The sequence below is a fragment of the Emiliania huxleyi genome (assembly GCF_000372725.1).
Source record: "Emiliania huxleyi CCMP1516 unplaced genomic scaffold EMIHUscaffold_247, whole genome shotgun sequence".
Classification (NCBI taxonomy): Eukaryota; Haptophyta; order Isochrysidales; family Noelaerhabdaceae; genus Emiliania; species Emiliania huxleyi.
In genome coordinates, this window is record NW_005200197.1 from 25,160 (window position 1) to 40,342 (window position 15,183).

Genomic DNA, 15,183 nt, shown 5'->3' on the forward strand with positions numbered 1-15,183 from the left:
GGTTTTGGAAAGTTTTGGGGAAAACGGCCGCCCCTTGGCCCGCCCCTTGGCCCGCCCCTCAACCCGCCCCTTGGCCCGCCCCTCGGCCCGCCCCTTGGCCCGCCCCTTGGCCCGCCCCTTGGCCCGCCCCTGGGCCCGCCCCTTAACCCGGGGAAAGGGCCCCCCCCCCCCCCCTCCTCCTCCCCCTCGCCGAGGTGCACCGCTTTCTCCGCGCCTACGTCCACACCCGGCTGCAGCTGCCCTCCCGCCCCGCCCGCCGGCTGGGCGCCTTTGCCGTCTCCGCCTTCTGGCACGGGATGCACGCCGGCTACTACCTCTTCTTCGCCGGCCTCTTCGCGATGGTGCTCGTCGAGCGCCTCGTCCGAGCCGCCGCGGCAGCGGCGCGCCGCCGCCCGAACTGCTGCGCCCGAACTGCGCTCCCGAACCCTCGCTGCTCCTCGCTCACGCAGCCGTGCGGCCCGCAGGCGCGGCTGCCCGACCGCAGCACATGGCCAGCCGCACCGAGGCTCGCTTGCGGCGTGCTGCAGCAATGGTGGACGATGGCGACGCTCACTTTCTTCGGCGCCGCTTTCAACCGGCGCGGCTGGAGCGAGACGCTCCAAGTGTGGGTGGCGGTGGAAAACTATGGCTTCTGGCTGCTGGCGCTGCCGGGGGGTGGGGCGGCGCTGATGCTCCTGCTCACGAAAGCAACCGGCTCAAAACGAAAAGCCCCGTGATGTCTCGGCGCGCAGCGTGTGGCGGTTCATGTGTGCTTTCCAGCTACGGAGTACGGTATCTCTCTCGGAGGCTCTCGCGCGTGGGGGTGTCCACTCCCTGGGTCTCCCTGTCCCTCTGCGGGCGCCGAGATAAGTGTGCGCCGATCAATTTTTTTCTCGCGGCATATCTTTTCCGTCGTCTTCCGCGAGCATCGCGCAGCGGGGGGCGGGGATACAGCACAGGACTCTGGCGCGTCACGAGGACTCACATTGCACCGCGCTTCTCGCTACTAGTGTAGAATTGGAGACTGCCAACTGACGGACGGCTCACAGGATCCCCACCAAATCCGATGAATCCAAGAGACGTGGCAGCTCGACCGGAGCAAAATCTCGACCTGCTAGAACCGACTCGTGCGGTCGCCCTTGCTTCAGAAGTCGATCAGAGGAGCAGATGCGGGGGGCTCAGCGTCGCCGGGCGGGCTGCCCTCAGGGGACGCCTCCTCCGGCACTTTTGCCGACTCAGTCGCCTACAGACAGACCCGCATCCCATCCGTCACGTCTCCGCTCCTCTGTCCGAAATCGCCGCCGCCTCCGCCGCCTCCGCCGCCGCCTCCTCCTTCTCAGCGGCGCGTTTGGCCTCCTCCGCCGCCCTCGCCGCCTTCGCTTCGGCAGCCAACCGCGCAGCTTCGGCCGCCGCCTCCTCCTTTGCTGCTTGTGCCTCTGCTGCTTGTGCCGCGGCCGCAGCCTCCTCCTCCACCCTCGCCGCCTCCGCAGCCGCCGCCGCCTCCTTTGACGCCTTGGTCGCAGCCTCCTCCTCCGCCACCCTCGCTGCCTCCGCCGTCGCCGCCGTCTCCGCCGCCGCTCTCTCCTCCGCCGCCTTGGCCGCACCCGCCGCCTCCTCCTCCGCCGCCGCCTTCTCCGCTGCCACGACCTCCGCTGCCGCCGCCGCAGCCTCCACCTCCGCCACCCTCACCGCCTCCGCCGCCTCCGCCTCGGGCGTCGCCTCCGCCACCCTTGCCTTGGGCGCTGCCGCCGCCTCGAGACCGACCTCCGGCTTTACCGCGGCCTCCTGCTGCTCCTCCGCCTCCGCGCCCCCGCCTTCGCTGCCCTCCGCCGCCTTCGCTGCCTGCCCTCCCGCGCCTCCCGGCCGCAAGAAGCTGAAATCGGCGGCGCGTGGAGTGCTGCCCTCGCCCGCAGAGGCCGCCATGCTGGCCGCCGCGGCAGCCTTGACGCTCTCCGCCGCCGACCGCGCCTTGGTCGCGACGCCCGAGAGCCAGCTGCCCGCCTGCCGCAGGTCTGGCCGCCACGACGCCTCGGCGGGAGCGCCGTCGGCGGGAGCGCCGGAGGAGGGCTCGCTCGCGAGGCCGCCGCCCGCCTGGCTGCGCGTGCGGAAGGAGCCGAAGACGCTGCGGCGAGGGGAGACGCCGCGCGGCGACTCGGCCGCCGCCGCCGCCGCCGCCGCCGCGCGCGCGCGCTCGGCGGCGGCGGCGGACGCCTCGCGCGCGCGCTCGGCGGCGGCGGCGCTCGCCTTTGCGGCCGCCGAGAGGGCTGCGCCGGCCGCGCCGGCCACCTTGAGGGCGACGCGCCGCGCCTGCTCGATGGCTGCGGTCTGGCTCCCGGCCGGCTCGAGGGGGAGGGCGGTGAGCCCCTTGGACTGGCACCAGCCGTCGTAGCCCTCAAACCGGAACGCCGAGAGGAACTGCTGCATCGCCGGAAGCGAGTCGGGGCGCAGGTCGGCCGCGCCGCCGGCGAGCAGGGTGAGCAGCGCGGTCGGAGACGCGGTGAAGGTGCAGGCTGGCGCAGACGGCCGCTGCGCCGCGCCCTCGATGGGCGCCACTTCGATAAAGTGCTCTCCGGGCCCGACAGGCACGAAGGAGATGCGCGCCTCGGAGAAGCCCTCCACCGCCAGGACGTAGTCGAAGCGGCGCTGATCGCCGCTTGCCTTGTCGAAGAAGGAGACGCGGTGGGCGCCACAGAAGGCCTCCAGCAAAAATCCGCAGTGCTCCACCACGCCCTCTCGGGCGAGGATCCCGTCGGCGAACGGAGGCGGCATCGCGCCTGGCAAGCCGCCGCCGAGGTCGAGCGAGTCGAAGAAGGGCGTCTCCGCCGACTGCGGCCGCGTCGCGGCCACAGGGGCTGGGGTGACCATACACAAGCTGGTTGTCTCGCTGGCCGATGCTGTTTTTTTTGCCGCTTGGAGGCGCCTGCCTCGGCCAAGCTGTCTTCGGGCTTTCCCTCGGTAGCGGAGAGGGGTTCTGCTGCAGGAGGACTTGCGTTGCCACCTCCAGACATGCCGCGCTGGTGTCCAGTCCGAGCCTGTCACCGACATGTGCGAGATGGCGGGGAACCACTCTCCACTGCACAGAGAGAGATTTTAGAAAACCAACAAGAAATCACGACTCTCACAGTGATTTGGGCTTGGCAGCTTGTCAGCCCTCAGCCGAAGCTGGGGCCGGTCCCGTAGCCGAGAGAGCCCCACTCTCTTCCACTGCAGTCGCGATCTTGTTCATTCACTACGAAATCAAGGTGCCTGCGCACAAAGACGAGAGAGAGACAGAGACTGAGGCAGGCTGGGCAGGGCTCGGTCGGCGGCACCACGGCGGATGCTGTGCGCCAATTATTGCAAAATATCTCTCTCACCAAACCTTGCTCAAGGTTCCGTGTTGTTGTGGGTGCAAAGTAAAAGAAAGAGCGCGGCCACACACAAGGACAAGCAAACACACACAGGAGAAGAAGAGACGAAGAAGAGACTCACACAGGGCCGAAGAGAAGAGAATCTCAGAGGGCCCGCTCGTCGCATGCGACCGGCAAAGGCTGGGTGGGTCAAGAGAGAGCACAAGAGGAGCACTTGGAGAGAGAGATTTGAGAAAACCAACAAGAAATCACGACTCTCACAGTGATTTGGGCTCGGCAGCTTGTCAGCCCTCAGCCGAAGCTGGGGCCGGTCCCGTAGCCGAGAGAGCCCGCGCCGATGAGTTCGACGCGGTCGGGGGGCCTTGCGGAGAGGTCAGCGAGATGGCGATCGCTGTACTTCATGGCGCCCTCAAAGTGGGGCTTACTTCATGGCGCCCTCAAAGTGGGGCTGGCTGACAAGCCAGAGGTCGATACTCTGGACGACCCATAGGATGCCACGAATGCCTGGAGGAGAGGGAGGCGAGGCCAGAGGCAGGCTCAGCTGCTCTCGGGTGATCTCGGTTTGGTGGCCGAAGGACCCGATGGTCCTGTCACATTCGCGTTCCGAGTCGTGGGGGTAGAAGAATTCGAGTAGAAATCGAGTCAGCACTTCCTTGTAGTACAGCGGACCGCCAGGCTCGCCGGCAGCATCCGCAGGGAGGCAGCATATGAGGCACCAGTCTTCTGGAGAGCTCAACAGCTGCAGCCGCGATGGTAGAGTCGGCCGGTTCGAGCGAGCAGCTTTTGGCTGCGGGATCGAATCGCGGAAGGCTCATGCCCTCGCGGAGCGACGCGGGTCGCGCGGCGCGCGCGTGTGCGAAATGCGACAACAGACGACAGACGAGAGGCGCCTGAGCGCTGTACGACTGAACGACCGTCGCCGCAATCGCCACCGCCGCCATTTTGACGAGCAGCGCGAGCGCGCTCGTCGGCGGCCAGCCGTCGCGGGCCGGGCCGAGCCCCGCCTCAACCGGCCGCGCCGCCGCAGCAGGCCGGGAGGCCCGAATGGCGGCCGACCAGCTGATTTTGATCCCTCTTGAGTACAAGGGACAGTACTACGACGCGCTCCATGTCAAGAACGGAAACGTCGATAATTTGTCGAAAGCCAGGCAGGGCGGCATCGCGCCCGAGAGAGAGATTTTTAGCAATACCAAACAACTCTAACACTCACACGTCATTTGTTTGCGCCCGACCAACCTAGGAATCCTAATCATCTACAACTCCTACAAGGAGCTGGCAGCCTGGGTGCCGTCGCCCGCACCGACTTCGGCACAGCCTCTGGCAGCGCCCCCCCCGCTAGCCCCCCTCGGCGTCGCCCAGCACCAGGGCCTACTGATCACTGAACTTCCTGTTGTGAACAGACGCCGTCTGCTCCGAACGCCGAACGTCGGCGAAGACCCGCAGACCACCAACATGGGAGAGGACGACGTCACCAAGGAGGAGCACGCGAGTTCGGACCTGGCCGACCTGGAGGCGCGCCGGCCTCCCCGCCTCGGCTGCACTCGCGGCCCTCCCCTCCCCGCAAAGCGCATCTGGGAGCGCATCGGTCACGCGGAGATGCGATCCAGTCACGCGGGCAGGCAGCCAGCCTGACGCGCCGTCCCTCCGCAGGCCTGCAAGAAGCAGTCGGAGCGCGAGCTCCAGGAGTCGATCGAGATGTGCGCTCGGACCGACGTAGAAAACGGCATGTGAGAGAGAGGGTGTAACATGTTGTTGCCGTTTTCCGCATCAGGCTGAAGATTGTGCGCGACCCGGGCATCGACTGGGGAGACAAGAAGCGGACCATGGACCAGGTCATCGAGCGGCGCGCCTCGGCGGGGCGGCAGCTGGAGGCGCTGGAGAAGCAGGGCGCACAGCTCGCGTCGGCCGTGCTCGCCAAGCAGAGGCAGCTCGTCCGCATCGGCCGCGAGACGATGGAGCTCTCCCTCTGCCGCGCGGAGGTGGACGAGATGATCGACCTCACGCGCAAGTCGATCAACCAGATGAACTCGGCGATGCAGCAGGTGCACTTCGGCGGGGCCATGTGAGGGGACCAATAATGATACGCTCTCCCCCGCCGGGGCGTCACCTCAACGCATGGCCAAATAAGTCAAACGGACGAGGCGGAGGCGGGGGCCACTCGCTCAAGCAAAGCCACAGGCACACGCACACGGGAGGGGAGGGCGGGAGGAGCGGAGGGGCGCGGTGTGGCCCCCCGCCGGAGTGCGTGTGACTGAGGCTGTTGGGGTTCCTGGCACTTGTGGCGCGGCGCGCGGCGGCGCTCTGGCGGGGGGGACTATGGTGGTGATTTCTGTGCGCCGAATTGGCGGTATGACATTTACGGTATGAAATGATGATTGATGTGTCGTGCACACGAGCCTCGACGCTCGAGCGATATCCACTCCCGGGCACGGCCGTGGACGGCGTACTACGGGGCTCGCCGAGGAGCGCGAGGTCGCTGGCCAGCCCCCGCACCCCTCCTCTGCCGCGTGCCGGGCTGCCGGGATTGGTGCGAGGCGGAAGGCGCGTGGTGCTGGCTTCACGTGGCGCGAGAGAGGCCGGTTCAACGCAGCCAGCGACGGCAGCGCGGCGCGCCGCACTGGCACTCGATCTTGTGGCCCGCCTGCTCGTCCTTGTCGTACTTGTAGTCGAAGGTGAGCTCCTCGTACGCCTCGATCCTCCGGACGGCGAAGAAAGCGATCCGCGGCAGCGATGGCGACGGGTGGTCCACCCAGACCGAGTGCGGCCGCAGGTTCGGCTCGCAGCAGTGGTTGAGGAAGCGCGCGACGCCGCACGAGTCGTTGGCGTCGATCGTGTACTCGTTGTCTGCCCCTGCGCCGCCGCAGGGGAGGGGGCGGGTCGGGGCAGCAGCTGCCGCAGCGGCGCCTCCTCTCCCCTCGAGGGACTGACGCGAGACTCGCTCCCTGGCGCGCGCGGGCACAAGTATTGCGGGCGGGTGCGGTGTGGCAATCACCCGCCACGTCGAGGTCGAAGAGGGTCGAGAAGCCCTGCGCGTCGTAGATGACGCCGCGCCGCTCCGCCTCCTCGGACGCGATGATCTCGCCCGTGTACTCGCACACGAACCTGTATAACATAATGTCATAATATTAATATAAACAATACTTAAATGTCTGATCTCGCCCGTGCACTCGCACACGAACCGGCCCTCCTCGATCGGCTCGAGCGGCCGGACAGCCCACCCCTTGTGCAGCGTCTTGAAGACCTGCGGCGGGGCGGCGCGCTGGCGTGGAGCAAGGGGCGCGGGCCAGGGGAGGCGGGTCCGGGCGCACGGCTGCACGGCTGCAGGCAGGGGAGGCGGGTCCGGGCGCACGGCTGCACGGCTGCAGGCAGGGGAGGCGGGTCCGGGCGCACGGCTGCACGGCTGCAGGCAGGGGAGGCGGGTCCGGGCGCACGGCTGCACGGCTGCAGGCAGGGGAGGCGGGTCCGGGCGCACGGCTGCACGGCTGCAGGCAGGGGAGGCGGGTCCGGGCGCACGGCTGCAGGCAGGGGAGGCGGGTCCGGGCGCACGGCTGCACGGCTGCAGGCAGGGGAGGCGGGTCCGGGCGCACGGCTGCAGGCAGGGGAGGCGGGTCCGGGCGCACGGCTGCACGGCTGCAGGTAGGGGAGGCGGGTCCGGGCGCACGGCTCGCCTGCAGCCGCACGCACACCCCGCGCTGCACGATGCGGTTCCGGCAGTCGACCCCTACGCTCCAACCGCACAAGACCTCGCCTCTCTCTGCGTCAGGGGCGGCCTCGCCTGCAGCCCGGCCGGCGCCGCAAGCGCAAGCCGAGTTGCACTCGTACAGCAGCGCGTCCGGCGCGGCCCGCAGTAGACCGCCCGGCCCATACGCAAAGCGCGCGCCGCCGTGCCCCATGGCGGTGCCTTGCTCGCGCGCGCACAAGCAGCAGCCGGACTCGCACTCGCCCGCGCACCCCGTGAGGAACCCGGGCTGCGCCTCGATCTCCACCGTGCCGCCGCAGCCGTCCGCGCCGCCGACGCACGCGTGCAGGTACGAGATGCTCGGCAGCGGCTCCGAGTCGAGCTCGTTGATGGCGGAGACGGGCACGCGGTGCTGGCCCGGCCGAGGCCGCCCGCCGGGGACCTCGTGCGTGATGTCGTCGATCTGGAAGAAGACGCAAGGCTCGCCGCACGCCTCGCCGCCTCTTGGCTCGCCCCAACCGCCGCCGCGTGGCCCGGCGCAACAGGGCTTGCAGACGTCGCCGGCTGAGGCAACGCGACGAGGCTCGGCCAATGCTCGCCTCTGCTGCCTCGCCTCGAGAGCTTTGAGGTGCGCGCGGAGCGGTGCGGGGAGCTCGGGCCCGCAATCGAGCGAGAGCAGGTCCCACGCCTATAGCCGGGTCGGGGGGCTAGGGTCGGGGGGTCGGGGGGCTAGGGTCGGGGGGTCGGGGGGCTAGGGTCGGGGGGTCGGGGGGCTAGGGTCGGGGGGTCGGGGGGTCGGGGGGTCGGGGGGTCGGGGGGTCGGGGGGTCGGGGGGTCGGGGGGTCGGGGGGTCGGGGGGCTAGGGTCGGGGGTCGGGGCTAGGGTGAGGGCTAGCCTCGCTGGGCGGGCGCACACGCGGTGCGGTGCGGGAGGGGTGGGGGTGGGGTGGGGTGGGTGGGGGGGGGCGTGTGCGCCTCGGCGGGCAAGCCTCTAGCTAGGGTTAGGGCTAGCAAGCTAGGATCAGGGTTAGGCCTCGGCGGGCAAGCCTCTAGCTAGGGTTAGGGCTAGCAAGCTAGGATGAGGGTTAGGCCTCGGCGGGCAAGCCTCTAGCTAGGGTTGAGGCTAGCAAGCTAGGGTGAGGGTTAGGCCTCGGCGGGCAAGCCTCTAGCTAGGGTTAGGGCTAGCAAGCTAGGATCAGGGTTAGGCCTCGGCGGGCAAGCCTCTAGCTAGGGTTAGGGCTAGCAAGCTAGGATCAGGGTTAGGCCTCGGCGGGCAAGCCTCTAGCTAGGGTTAGGGCTAGCAAGCTAGGATCAGGGTTAGGCCTCGGCGGGCAAGCCTCTAGCTAGGGTTAGGGCTAGCAAGCTAGGATCAGGGTTAGGCCTCGGCGGGCAAGCCTCTAGCTAGGGTTAGGGCTAGCAAGCTAGGATCAGGGTTAGGCCTCGGCGGGCAAGCCTCTAGCTAGGGTTAGGGCTAGCAAGCTAGGATCAGGGTTAGGCCTCGGCGGGCAAGCCTCTAGCTAGGGTTAGGGCTAGCAAGCTAGGATCAGGGTTAGGCCTCGGCGGGCAAGCCTCTAGCTAGGGTTAGGGCTAGCAAGCTAGGATCAGGGTTAGGCCTCGGCGGGCAAGCCTCTAGCTAGGGTTAGGGCTAGCAAGCTAGGGTGAGGGCTAGGCCTCGGCGGGCAAGCCGTCGCCGAGTGCGTCGGAGAGACGCCACAAGCAAGCGGCCATCGAACCGCTCAGCCTCGCAAGCCGGTCTGCGGACGGCTCTGCGCCGCTGCCGCCCCGCACCGTTGGCTGGGCTGGCGGGACCGCCGCGCCTGCGACGGCGCGCTCGACGCGGGCCTGCTGCCAGCGCCTGCGGAGGCAGGAGGCATCTAAAGTAATCTACATTGAAGATGATCTCATTTTGGGTAACGCTGCCAGCGCCTGCGGAGGTACGACGGTGAGCGGCCGAGCAGCAGCGCCACAGCGGCGAGCGCGAGGTGCGAGCCGTCTGCGGCGTGCCGCTCGAGCAGCGCAGCCTCGCCCGCGCTCCACTGAGGCGCCAAGCCTCGCCTGCCGGGCCCGAACCCCCACTCGGCGGCGTCGCTGGCCAGCGCGTCCCGAGCGGACTCGCTCAGCCGCGAGAGAAGCAGCCGCCACCTGCCCGGCTCGGGCGAGTCCGGCTCGGGCGAGTCCGGCTCGGGGGAGGGGCCCGGCTCGGAGGAGAGCGCCCCTCCGGCGGCAGCATCGTGTGTAGCAGCATCGTGTGTAGCAGCATCGTGTGTAGCAGCATCGTGTGTAGCCGCCTCCCGTAGCGCGAGGGGCGGAGGCGAAGACGCGGCCGCCGTGCCTCCGACCCGCGCCTCCGCCTCCTCGCTCTCGACGCCGTCCGCCCACGTCACGCGGCAGCGGCCGGCCCCGCTCGAGAGGACGGCGACAGCTGCCACCTCGCACCGGCCCGCCCGCACGAGAACAGGCCTCTCGCAGCCGTACCCGCTCACTGCAGCCATCTCCTCGCCGCCTCGCGGCGCCACCAGACCAAGCAGCGTCGCCGTGGCTCGGCCGTCGACGAGTACGTCGCACGTGCGGGCCGCCCGCTCGAAGGCTGGCCACCGCCGCTCCGCCCACGCCTGCAGCGAGCCGGAGAGGTGGGCAGAGATGGGGAGGGATGGGGAGAGGTGGGAGGAGACGGGGAGGGATGGGGAGGGATGGGGAGAGATGGGGAGAGATGCCCACGCCTGCAGCGCGCCGGCGCCGCGCTCCTCTTCACTGCCTCCTCCCTCACCGCCTCCCTCACCGCCTCCCTCACCGCCTCCTCCCTCACCGCCTCCCTCACCGCCTCCTCCCTCACCGCCTCGCCCGCCTGCCGAGCCACGCGGCGGTGGTGAGCGCCTCCTCCCTCCTCCCAACGCACCCCCCCTCGCCCTCGCTATATATGTGTGTATGCCTCTCGGAGGCGAGCCCTTGCGCAGCGGCTCCGGCTGCCGCGCCAAAGAGCTGCACCGCAGGGGCTGGCGCAGCAGGGGCTGGCGCAGCAGGGGCTGGCAGAGCAGGGACTGGCGCTCGAGCTCCGAAGGGAGAGCCATCAGCTCCACCAGTTGAGGCGTCGGCGCGAGCTCGACGCTCGCACCGGCGCAAGCGTCCGTGTCGGCCTCCGTCGCCGGCGCGAGGCGCGAGCGCGGCACGGGCACCACCTGGGGGCACACCAGAGGGCGTGCCGTGGGCGTGTCGTGGGCGTGTCGTGGACGTGTCGTGGGCGTGTCGTGGGCGTGTCGTGGGCGTGTCATGGGCGTGTCGTGGACGTGTCGTGGGCGTGTCGTGGGCGCCGTGTGCGTGCCGTGTGCACGACCTGCCGGTTGGCGAGCTGGACGTAGTTGAGGTGAGGCCGGCCCTGGACGAGAGCGACGGCGCGGCACCGCTCCCCTCCGAAGGGCCCCTCCTCGATCTCGAGCTCTCGAGCCTCCCCCCCCTCCCCCTCCCCCTCCCCTCCCCCTCCCTCCTCGGCCAGCCCTCTTTGCTGCACGACGCAGCACGGCTCGCGCGCAGGCCGCTCGAGCCGGTCGCCGTGCGCCAGCTGAGCGCGCCGAAGCTGGGCGACGCCGACGCGGAGGAGGGAGTCAAGGCCCGCCGCCGCCTCCTCCCCGTCGCCCTCCCCGTCGCCCTCGGCGTCGCCCTCCTCTCCTCCCTCCTCTGCGACGCGAGGAGGCGCCGCTGGCGAGCCTCCCTCATCGGCGCGCGAAGCTGACGCCGCCACAGCCCCGAGCGCCACGAGGTCGTCGACGGCGTGGCTCATGCGAGCATACCCGCCCGCGCGCGCGCGCGCTATCATCGCATCGAGCGACGGCGGCGGCGGCTGACGCCCGGCCGACACTTCAGAGCCGCCCCCGCTCGCCTCCTCTTTCCCTGTCTGGCAAGTGCTCGCCTCCTCTTTCGCTGCGCGAGACGGCGCGCGCCGGAGGAGCGAGTCGCGGTCTCGCTCCCGCAGCACCTGCAGCTGCGCCACGAGGGCCGCCTGCGCGTGCAGCCCCGAGAGCGAGTCTGCCGCCTACGCGCCGCCGACCCGGCGGTGAGAGCTGGCCGCGAGGCCAAAGAGAGAGGGAGCCGAGCCGAGCCGCTGCCGGAGGAGCAGCTCCGAGCGCGCGCCCTTCGCTCCAGCCCCCGCCCTCCTCATGTGCCGTCTCTCGAGCCTTCGTGGCCGAGCGGCGCGCCCTGGGCTCGGTCTCGGCCGGCCCGCACGGAGGAGACTCACCCGCCGGCCTCGCTCGCTTTGGCGGCGCCTCCTCTGCGGCTCCGTCGCTGCTGCTGCCGGCTCCGGCCGTGGCCTGCCGCGGACGCTTTTGCAAAGGCTCGCGGGCGCACACCCGAAAGTCGGGGTCGTCCAGCCAGCTCGAGAGGAGGGCCGCATACTCTGTCGCCATCGCGTCTGGCACCCTGCGCCCGCCCTTGAGCGTCGAGAACCTGCCAGCGTTCATACCGAGCAGGGAGCAGAGGTGGCCCTGCGTCATGTGACGCTCCTCGAGCGCTCGGATCACGCGAGACATGAGTGCGCTGTCGATCTGGGGAGCAGATCTGCTGCCGGCTGGGACACTCGAGCCAGTGCCTCCGGCACGCGAGCGAGACGCCGGCGCCGCAGTTGCGACGGCCGCGCCCGCCGCGTTGCGAAAGATTTCGTTCTCGGTGGGCTCTCTGTACGTCACCGGGCGCGCCCGCTCGCGCAACGGGCGGCCCATGCTTTGTGGCCTGCTCCCGCGTCAGGGGCCCTTTCACAGCTGTATGCCTTGCTCCTGTATTGCGCTTTGAATGCTTTTTCCTTCGCGACTACGCGATGGCGGCAAGGCCTTTTGCGCGCCCGCCCTCGACACGCCGAAGACCAACCGGCGTCGGACCGCGGTGAGACCGCGCCGCCCTCCGCGCCCGCCCGCGCCCGCAGCGTGAACACATGCGCGCGGAAACTTGCGCGCCAGCCGCGCAGAAGCCTCACATGCAGCGCGCACTGGCATGCCCGCACCCTGGGCCGCCGACGGCCCGGTCGAGCGGGCTGCGCGGCCGCCGCACACCATCAGGCAGGCGCACGACCACCTGCAGCACGCCGCAGCCCACCGCGCAGCCCTGCCAGCCAAGGCTGCGCCTCACAGCTACACAAACAGGGCGCACAGCAGAGCACAGCGCATAGCACACGCCGGCGCGCACGCAGCACACGCAGACTCACGCGCGATTCCAACACGCACACGCGCACAGCACGCGCGCATCGCACGCCAGCGCAGCGCTGCACGCAGAGCACACTAGACCATCACTGTGTGCTCTAAGTGCCTGAAAAAACAATCAATTCATTTCCGGCCCCCCACGCGCCTGTGCACACGTCCGCAAGCACGGGGACCCGTCCAGGACACATAGGGGGGCACTTGGGAGCCTCCAGGAACACTACACCACCATGCCTCTACCTCTAGGCAAGTCAGAAGGCCGTCGAGGGGGAAGGGACAAGGGAGTTCGCTACTAAACGGCCGAACGAAGACTACCCAAACCCCCTACCTGCAAGCCCACCGAGAGGGGTAGGGGTCAGCCTTGTTCAATTAAACACGAGTTCCACCGTAGCGCGTACCCATGCATGCGCGCGTGTGTGTGACTGCAGGACTGACTGCAGCGCTCACGCGGTCCCGGGCTCGGCCCTCCCACATTCTCTAAATGATGATGTCTCGCTCTCCCTTATACAATAAGGGGCCTCTGCGAAATAAAAAGCGGAGACCTCAGTGGGAGCGAACTCTGACGGAGAGAGAGGGAGGTTCCCCGTGTTTGTTTGTATGCCTTGCTCCTGTAGGTGCTCTAAGTATTTTCTGACTCATCCGTCCGAGACTGCCTGAGGAAATTATTCTTTTGTGCTCCTCTTCCTTCCTTGTTGCGAGTTGTCCCCTCTTTAGGTGTGGGGCGAGAAAAGAATTTTACAACAAAACTCCCTCGCACAACACTGGGTACAGGACTGGGCACGGGAAAAGAATTCTTGGACGTCGCGCCGCGGCCCTCTGCGGCAACCGCGATAGCTCGAGAGGCGATGCCTGGCCGACCAAGCCTCGACGCCTCGCTGCGGCGGCTGGTTGAGCGCGAGTGCCATGCCAGCGGGGAGGTGAGCACTGCGGCGCTCTACCAGCGACTCTCCGACGTGGCCAGCCGTCTCTCTCTCAGCGAGGCGTGGGTGGAGCGCTGCCGCTCCGACCCTCTTGAGTGTGGCACCGCGCAGGGTGGCCGACTCAACCGGGCGGGCCGGCGGCTCTGCGCGCTCCGGCTTGAGACGCTGCACCGCCTCGAGGGCCGGCTCGAGACGTGCATCACGGCACGGGCGTCCCTCCGAGGCCTGATGCTGCACTACTGCACAGAAGCCGATGAAGCGCAGTGCTGCTTTCGCCTCTCTGCGCAGGATCGGCCAGACCGCGCGCCCAAGCTGCTCCTGGCCATGACGGCGGCCCGACATCGGAAGGCAAGCTTCCGCATCTGGCCCGCGAGGCTGAGCGAGCTTGACGAGCGCGCGCTCCGCACCGGGCTCGGCCCTGCCGCTCTCTGCGTCGCCCTGGTCGGGTACCTCCCCGAGCTTCAGGCGGAGGAGTACGAGCTAACCCTCTGACCCTAACCCTCTAACCCTAACCCTCTACCCCGAGCTTCAGGCGGAGGAGTACGAGGCCGTCGACCGGCTGGCCGCCGCCCTGAGCCGCGCCGACCGCCGCCAGCGGCGCCGCCGTGCACCGTGGTGGCGGAGGTGGTACCTGCGGCCCTCGAGCCCCCGTTCCTGCGCAGGCGACGCGGCCGAGCCGGCGCGCAGTCCGGGCGGCTCTCAGGGCGGGCAGGGTGGCGGGCAGGCTCTCGGGCCGGCCCTCGGTGGCGGCCTCGCTGCGTGCGGGCGAGCCGCCGAGTCGGGAGCGGCGGCGGAGGCGGGTTCGGCCTCTTCCGCCGGAGGAGTGGCGGCGGCCACCACCAGCACCACCCTTTTGCTCGTGCGGCACGGGGAGACGCAGGCGAATGCGGCCGGCGTGCTGCAGGGGCAGAGCGAGTCGCAGCTGACGGCTCGCGGGCGCGCGCAGGCCGCGGCGGTGGGGATCGCCTTGCGGTCACGCCTCTCGGCCGCGGGAGTGCGTGTCGCGCCGGTGACGTCGCCTTGTCTCGTGTGCGTTGCGCGGCAGCCCCTCACTCCTCTCCGCCACGCCACAGGTCGTCTACACGTCTGACTTGTCTCGCGCCGCGGACACTGCGCAGGCTCTCGCTGTCTCTCGGCCAGCTCTCGGCCAGCTCTCGGCCAGCTCTCGGCTAGACTTCGCGCCTCAACCCCGCCTAGGCTCTCGCGGACGCGCTCGGCGCCGGCGGGCAGCCGCCGCCCGCGCTGCACCGGGACGAGCGGCTCCGAGAGCGGAGGCTCGGCCCCTTCCAGGGGCTCTCCCCCGCAGAGTGCGCTCGCCGCTTTCCGGCGACTTGGGCGGCCTTTAGCTGCGGCGAGTTTGATTGCGGCGTGCGGCCGCCACCGGCCGAGGAGGGCGCCGACGCGGCGGGCGGGATCGAGGCGGTGGGCAGCATGGCCGCGCGCTGCTCCGACGTCCTCGGCGCGATTGCGGCGAGGCACCCAGGCGGGACGGTCGTCGCGGTCTCGCACGGCGGGCTGGTGCACACCGCTTGCGTCGAGGTTGGCGGGATGGACGGCGAGGTGCCTCACATCAGCAACGGCTCGGTCACCACCCTAAAGTGCGACGGGGCGGGTGCTGCCGGCGGGGCTTGGCGCGTCGAGCAGGTCGGAGAGGTGATCGTACCGAGGGACGGCGGCGGCGCCACCGCGACCGAGTGGCGCGCGCGGCCCAACGTGGACATGGCGGGGGGGCGCCAGTAGAAGGAACGAGAGTTACTATAGCGTTGGTGCCCGTGGAAACGGTTGTGGGACGTGAGAAATCGGTACCTGAGGCTACGACGTACGCAACAATATATAGCCTAACGCGGCGCCCTAGACGAGCGACGCTGCTCTACGTAGAGGTGCTAGAGCTCAAACAGCACACAGAGCCTCACGCACCCCCTTAGAGCCCTTTCTAGTTTCTTTCTACCTTCTTGCTTGGATATCCACGTTCCACCAGTAAGAACGTTTGATGTCGTGAATCGTCCCTGCCTCCCTAATCGTCCCTCCCACGGCGCACGCGCGGCGTCGCGGGGTTGGGGCAGGGTTGGGGCG

At 69.3% G+C, this 15,183-nt stretch overlaps 5 protein-coding genes across 5 annotated transcripts in view; 3 read left to right on the plus strand and 2 right to left on the minus strand.

Moving 5' to 3' along the window:
* The window catches only part of EMIHUDRAFT_237240 (hypothetical protein), a gene marked incomplete at both ends in the record, with an annotated part of 1,818 nt that extends 1,102 nt beyond the window's left edge, over window positions 1–716 (plus strand). The window contains 2 exons of the mRNA XM_005778344.1: window positions 237–341; window positions 465–716. Coding sequence (XP_005778401.1) covers window positions 237–341; window positions 465–716 — 357 coding nt within the window. The remainder of the gene's footprint in view (window positions 1–236; window positions 342–464) is intronic.
* A 2,342-nt stretch (window positions 717–3,058) lies between these two features.
* On the minus strand, window positions 3,059–4,387 carry EMIHUDRAFT_367150 (hypothetical protein; the record flags this gene model as incomplete). Its single annotated transcript, XM_005778345.1, is given in 4 exon segments — window positions 3,059–3,086; window positions 3,574–3,744; window positions 3,755–3,981; window positions 4,046–4,387. Coding segments are annotated over 3 exon segments (693 nt in total), but the record flags the coding sequence as incomplete, so codon positions are not given.
* On the plus strand, window positions 4,374–5,395 carry EMIHUDRAFT_237243 (hypothetical protein; the record flags this gene model as incomplete). The annotated part of the gene is made up of 3 exons (XM_005778346.1): window positions 4,374–4,454; window positions 4,980–5,026; window positions 5,101–5,395. 3 exons carry the CDS (start codon window positions 4,374–4,376, stop codon window positions 5,393–5,395), a joined length of 423 nt encoding a protein of 140 aa, XP_005778403.1.
* Window positions 5,396–5,681: 286 nt separating this feature from the next.
* On the minus strand, window positions 5,682–10,782 carry EMIHUDRAFT_457456 (hypothetical protein; the record flags this gene model as incomplete). Its single annotated transcript, XM_005778347.1, has 10 exons — window positions 5,682–6,179; window positions 6,322–6,431; window positions 6,509–6,570; window positions 7,016–7,696; window positions 8,796–8,862; window positions 8,934–9,619; window positions 9,728–9,852; window positions 9,937–10,183; window positions 10,339–10,380; window positions 10,687–10,782. The coding sequence occupies 10 exons, from the start codon at window positions 10,780–10,782 to the stop codon at window positions 5,911–5,913; spliced, it is 2,385 nt and encodes a 794-aa protein (XP_005778404.1). The 3' UTR covers window positions 5,682–5,910.
* A 2,253-nt stretch (window positions 10,783–13,035) lies between these two features.
* EMIHUDRAFT_237246 (hypothetical protein) lies at window positions 13,036–14,850 on the plus strand (the record flags this gene model as incomplete). Its single annotated transcript, XM_005778348.1, has 4 exons — window positions 13,036–13,551; window positions 13,643–13,715; window positions 13,773–14,119; window positions 14,401–14,850. 4 exons carry the CDS (start codon window positions 13,036–13,038, stop codon window positions 14,848–14,850), a joined length of 1,386 nt encoding a protein of 461 aa, XP_005778405.1.
* Between the last annotated feature and the right edge of the window lie 333 nt (window positions 14,851–15,183).